This window comes from Physeter macrocephalus, chromosome 14 (assembly GCF_002837175.3).
Source record: "Physeter macrocephalus isolate SW-GA chromosome 14, ASM283717v5, whole genome shotgun sequence".
Taxonomy (NCBI): domain Eukaryota; kingdom Metazoa; phylum Chordata; class Mammalia; order Artiodactyla; family Physeteridae; genus Physeter; species Physeter macrocephalus.
Window position 1 is genome coordinate 111,944,129 of NC_041227.1, and position 5,183 is coordinate 111,949,311.

Consider the following 5,183-nt stretch of genomic DNA (forward strand, 5'->3'; position numbering starts at 1 on the left):
ACCGCACCAAACATCCTTGTGGTAAGGAACAAATGTGAAAGCCCTTTGTGAGCTGTAAAAAGTAATAAAATTTTGGCTATTCTGGACTGCTAGTCACTCTTCCATAGCCTCTCCCTTTCCACTGCTGTTCGCCCTACAAATCGCGCCCGGGGCGGGCACTTCTCACCACCCTCCTCTCGCAGTCTTTCCTATTGGCTTACGCAACGACCTCGCGGCGCCGAGTGTTGACGCCACGCCGCCTCCGCCGGCGAAGGGTGACGCATTGGTCCCGCCCCCGGCCGCGCCTGGCCTCCCGCGGGGCCCCGCCCTACGGGCCGACGCGGCGCGGATCCCGCCCCGCGGGTGACGTGTGGCGCGCGCGGCTTAGCCGCCCCGGCAGTTGGTGCAGCGGCAGTAGGGCTGAGTGCGCTCGCTTCACCCCTCCCCTCCTCCGTCCCGGGCCCCCACCCAGCCGGGCCCAGCCGCAGCCCCAGCCCCAGCGGCCCGTCCCGTGCGGGCCCTTGTCGTCCCCTCAGCCGGCGACGCCCGGGCCGGCCGCCCGCCACCATGGAGCTGGAGGACGGTGTGGTGTACCAGGAGGAGCCCGGCGGCTCCGGGGCCGTGATGTCGGAGCGGGTGTCCGGCCTGGCCGGCTCCATCTACCGCGAGTTCGAGCGGCTCATCGGGCGCTACGACGAGGAGGTGGTCAAGGAGCTGATGCCACTGGTGGTGGCCGTGCTGGAGAACCTGGACTCGGTGTTCGCGCAGGACCAGGAGCACCAGGTGGAGCTGGAGCTGCTGCGGGACGACAACGAGCAGCTCATCACCCAGTACGAGCGAGAGAAGGCGCTGCGCAAGCACGCCGAGGAGGTGAGGGCCGGCCGGCTGGGAGTGCGAGGGCCCGGCCCGAGGGCGGGCCGGGGGCCGGGGGTCGCGGTCCGTCTCAGGATGGGAGGCGCGCCGGCCTCCTGGAGGCAGGCCTGAGGCCGAGGCCAGCCAGACCGAGCCCGGAGGCCGCGAGGTCCTGGGACCCCCGGCTGGCGTTGGACGCCCAGGCAGGCTAGTGAGTGTCCAGGGGAAGAGAGTGAGATGGGGGAAGCAAGGCCCTGGGAGGAAGCCACAGCCTGGCCTGAGGGCACCTGGGATTGGCTGAGAGCGGAGATTTTAGGGTGTCTGCTTGCCTCTTGTAGTTTAGGGAAGTTTCCGACCACCGTGGGATAGTCAGATGGCGGTTCAAACTTTTACCACGGGCGTGGGGGGGCGCATTTAAACACTACTGCCCTGGATATGTAACTTCCGCTGGTTCCAGCACCTTTCCTGGGGGTTGCTGCTTTGGGAAGTTAGAGATCTCCCTCTTTCGGCCAGTTTCTTGTTGACGTTTTAACCCTATTGAGAAAGGTTTTATTTTATGTTTTAAGTGCCTTGGTTGACACTTTGTCAACAGTTAGATGTTGTATAACAATACTCTGTAAATATGGAGAGTATGCAATTTTATTTTATTGGTATCCCACATCAAAGCTTTCTTCCTTGTCAGGTGGTAACCTTGGACAGTTCCCTTTAAAAAACCCTTTGTTTATTTATAAAGAGGACGGGAACGGGGTGAGGGGCAGGTTGAGGAGGTGTGGGTGACAGTTGGCAAGCCTTTTCAAAGACTACAGTTTACAGGTGCTCTTGGCCAGCTTTTAACTTTAGTACCTCAGCAGTGTGACCTCGGTGCCCTAACCTTGAGTCTGTGAACCTTTTGCAGCTCTGGAGTGCAATTGATAGGTCTTTGACTTCTTGAGACAGTAGAGGATTTTAGCTTTCAGGATGTGTAGGCATTATTTCTGTGGAACTTATATAATACAGGTGTAGTGTCCTATTCATCTTTGTTTCTTGAGCATTTAGCAAATCTGGTTAAATATATGGTGATTGAAAGAAGCTAAATAATTATTGAAGGAACGACATGTTGTATTTCAAAAATACTTGAAAAGTTTTTTTTTTCTTTTTTAAAATAAATGTACTTAGTTATTTATTTTTGGCTGTGTTGGGTGTTCGTTGCTTCACGAGGGCTTTCTCTAGTTGTGGTGAGTGGGGGATACTCTTCGTTGTGGTGCGTGGGGTTCTCATTGCGGTGGCTTCTTTTGTTGCGGGGCACGGGGTCTAGGCGCGCGGGCTTCAGTAGTTGTGGCTCGCAGGCTCTAGAGTGCAGGCTCACTAGTTGTGGTGCGCAGGCTCACTAGTTGTGGCACACAGGCTTAGTTGCTCTGCGGCATGTGGGATCTTCCCCGACCAGGGCTCGAACCCGTGTCCCCTGCATTGGCAGGCGGATTCTTAACCACCACGCCACCAGGGAAGCCCCAATACTTGAAAAGTTTTAAGGATGTGCAGCTCATTTCCTAAGACTAAGTAGTACCACCATTTAAACTTTTTGTCACTTACACCTTTGTACCAGGTCAAATAGTTCTTTTTTTTCTTTCTTTTTAAAAATTTATTTATTTATTTATTTATTTTGGGCTGCATTGGGTCTTTGTTGCTGCGTGCGCGGGCTTTCTCTAGTTGCAGCGAGTGGGGGCTAGTCTTTGTTGCGGTGCGCGGGCTTATCATTGCGGTGGCTTCTCGCTGCAGAGCAGGGCTGCACGGGCTCAGTAGTTGTGGCTTGCGGGCTCTAGAGCACAGGCTCAGTAGTTGTGGCACACGAGCTTATTTGTTCCGTGGCATGTGGGATCTTCCTGGACCAGGGATCAGACCCGTGTCCCCTGCATTGGCAGGTGGATTCTTAACCACTGTGCCACCAGGGAAGTCCCTGTTTCTTTTTTTTTTTCTTAAGCTTGACTGTATGATGAATTTTAGTTCTGATTTTGTGATCCATTTGTCTCAAAGGAATGCTATTGAATTTGCCAAACAAAATTGACTTTATTTCAAGAGTTTTTCCAAGTATATAGGGAAGGAAGGGTTGAAAAAGAAAATCTAAAGATGGAATCAAAATTCCCACTGGTTTGTTAGCTGTTTACGGAACTGTTTATGGAACGGAGGTTATGTACTACTACTCCTGAGATGACTTGCCATGTCTTCATGCTCAGACAGGTCCTTGCCATTGTGTGGATGTAAATGGAAAGACTGTGGAATTAACCGAATATACACACAGGTGAGGAACAGGCCCAGCATGACCTGTTACTGCAGATAAATTACTCCTTTCAGCCTTAAACTCCTGTCAGTCCATGTAAACACAGGCAAAATGCCAGGGTCGCATGTGCCCAGAAAACCATCTGCCACAGGTTGCAGAATCAGAAACTAAAACTAAGCTGCTAGACTCTGGATTGTATATTAATTTCTTAAGTAAATGACTTTTAAAAAATAGATTATCCAATGACTTTCTTTGTAATTTATGCTTTTTCAAATATGTCTGTAAATTTTCTATAATGAAACCTTTGGGCAAAGGGCCATGATCTGAGAATACAGAACATTGATTTAATGCTAAATGAGCCAACTTCCAGGCGACAAATGTAAAACCATCTTGTTATCAGTTTTCATGTAAGGTCATAAATCAAGTTTTACCCAAGTACTCAGAAATTCAGTCTCTCTTAGGCCAATATGCAGAAATGATTCTGTGTTTAATTTTCTTTGAGTGTTTGTGGCCTTTAATACGCAGACTATTTCCATAAACAGTCTGGTATTACAGCAAGAATATTTGAAAGTATGGAAATTGACCATCACCAGAGAGAGTTAAGTAAATTCTGAGCACCTTTGTGGAAATTTAGGAGGATATGTAAATAATGAGGATGTTTTAGGAGGTGTGAAGTGCTTTAATCTCTTGCTTGCAGGAATTCTCAACAAGGAATCAGGAAGTTAATCTTTATTATAATGGTACTACTTAATTTGAATACCTTCTGTCATTTTAATTGCTTATTTGAATTTGTTGTGTGGAGTTAGCCTGATGGTTATGAGTCTATAAAACAATCTGAAGGTGGGCTGATTTTAGATAGATTTGTAACCAGCTTCAAATGCTAATCAAGAAATCTATCATTTTATAGTTCTCACCATTCTCCCCTTTGGGCTCCGTGCTCCAGCCATGTATATTTTTTCCATTCTTTAACCAAGTCCTTTCTGATGTCTTTGCCCATGCTGTTTCCTTGGCCTAGAGTGCTTTTCCCTCAGAGCTTCACCCTGGCTAGCTCAACTTAAATTTGGCTCAACTTAAATTTCACTTCTTCTGCTAGACTTTTCCTGTCTACTCTATCCAGAGTAAGCCTTGTGAATCTATGAACAATTTACCTGTAAATCAGTAATTTAAAAAAAATCTGGAGACGGAATTCCTTGGCAGTCCAGTGGTTAGGACTCAGTGCTTTCACTGCTGGAGCCCGGGTTCAACACCTGGTTGGGGAACTAATCCCACAAGCGAGTGGTGCGGACAAAAAAAAAAAAAAATCTGGAGAAAGATGTTATTCTTGGGGAAGACTATATTAGTGATTTTTACGTTTTTGTTTGTGTAAGTTCTGATTCTTTAAAAATAGACATGAAATAGACATGATTTGTTTTGAGTAATTAAAAAAAAAAAGAAAACTTCCCTGAAGTAGGCAAATGAATTAAGAACTCTTTTTGTAGGAATTTAGTTTTTAAAAATTAAAAAAAAAATTTTATTGACATACAGTTGATTTACAATGTCCTGTTAGTTTCAGATGTACAGCAAAGTGATTCAGTTATACACAGGGAATTTAGTTTCAAAGTGAGAGTTTATTTAGCATGATTGGGTGGAGGGAGATTGCACATAAAAATGAAGATGTACCCTCTTCATCCTCCGTGAGTGGTAGGAGCATATATGAACAGAGAATATCTTTGCTGGGAAGAAGATGTTGTGATTATGTGATTTTATGACTGCTTTTCTGTGGCTTTTTGTCTGAAAAAGACTGGGGTGATTAAGTGCAGAGATGAGAGATATTACTGAGAATATTCTAATTAACTTTTCCCCAATGAATCACCACTTAAAGAAGTAACAAAATGGATGTTTTATATTAAGACTTTAATCAGGGTGTTTTCTTTGGAAGTCTATGAACATGGGAGTGAGTGATAAGATTTGTGGGCAGGAAAGCAGGCATTGATATTGATTTTTTAAAATTGATGTTATAGTTCTCACTGATTCATAAAAATATTTTAATCAAAAGTTAAGGAAATTAGGGGCTTCCCTGGTGGCGCAGTGGTTGAGAGTCCGCCTGCCGATGCAGGGG

The 5,183-nt window shown here is 46.5% G+C and overlaps 1 protein-coding gene across 6 annotated transcripts in view; it reads left to right on the forward strand.

The window, feature by feature from the left end:
* The first annotated feature begins 361 nt into the window (after positions 1-361).
* Positions 362-5,183, forward strand: part of SPAG9 (sperm associated antigen 9) — a 150,837-nt gene continuing 146,015 nt past the window's right edge. For 4 of the 6 annotated variants that reach the window (XM_024130386.3, XM_024130387.3, XM_024130388.3 and 1 more), the window contains exon 1: positions 363-849. In XM_024130386.3, the coding sequence (XP_023986154.1) occupies positions 547-849 (303 nt within the window). In that variant the 5' untranslated portion in view covers positions 363-546. Of the gene's footprint in view, positions 850-5,183 lie in introns of all 6 variants that reach the window. The other 2 variants (XM_055090290.1, XM_055090291.1) reach the window with 1 other exon arrangement.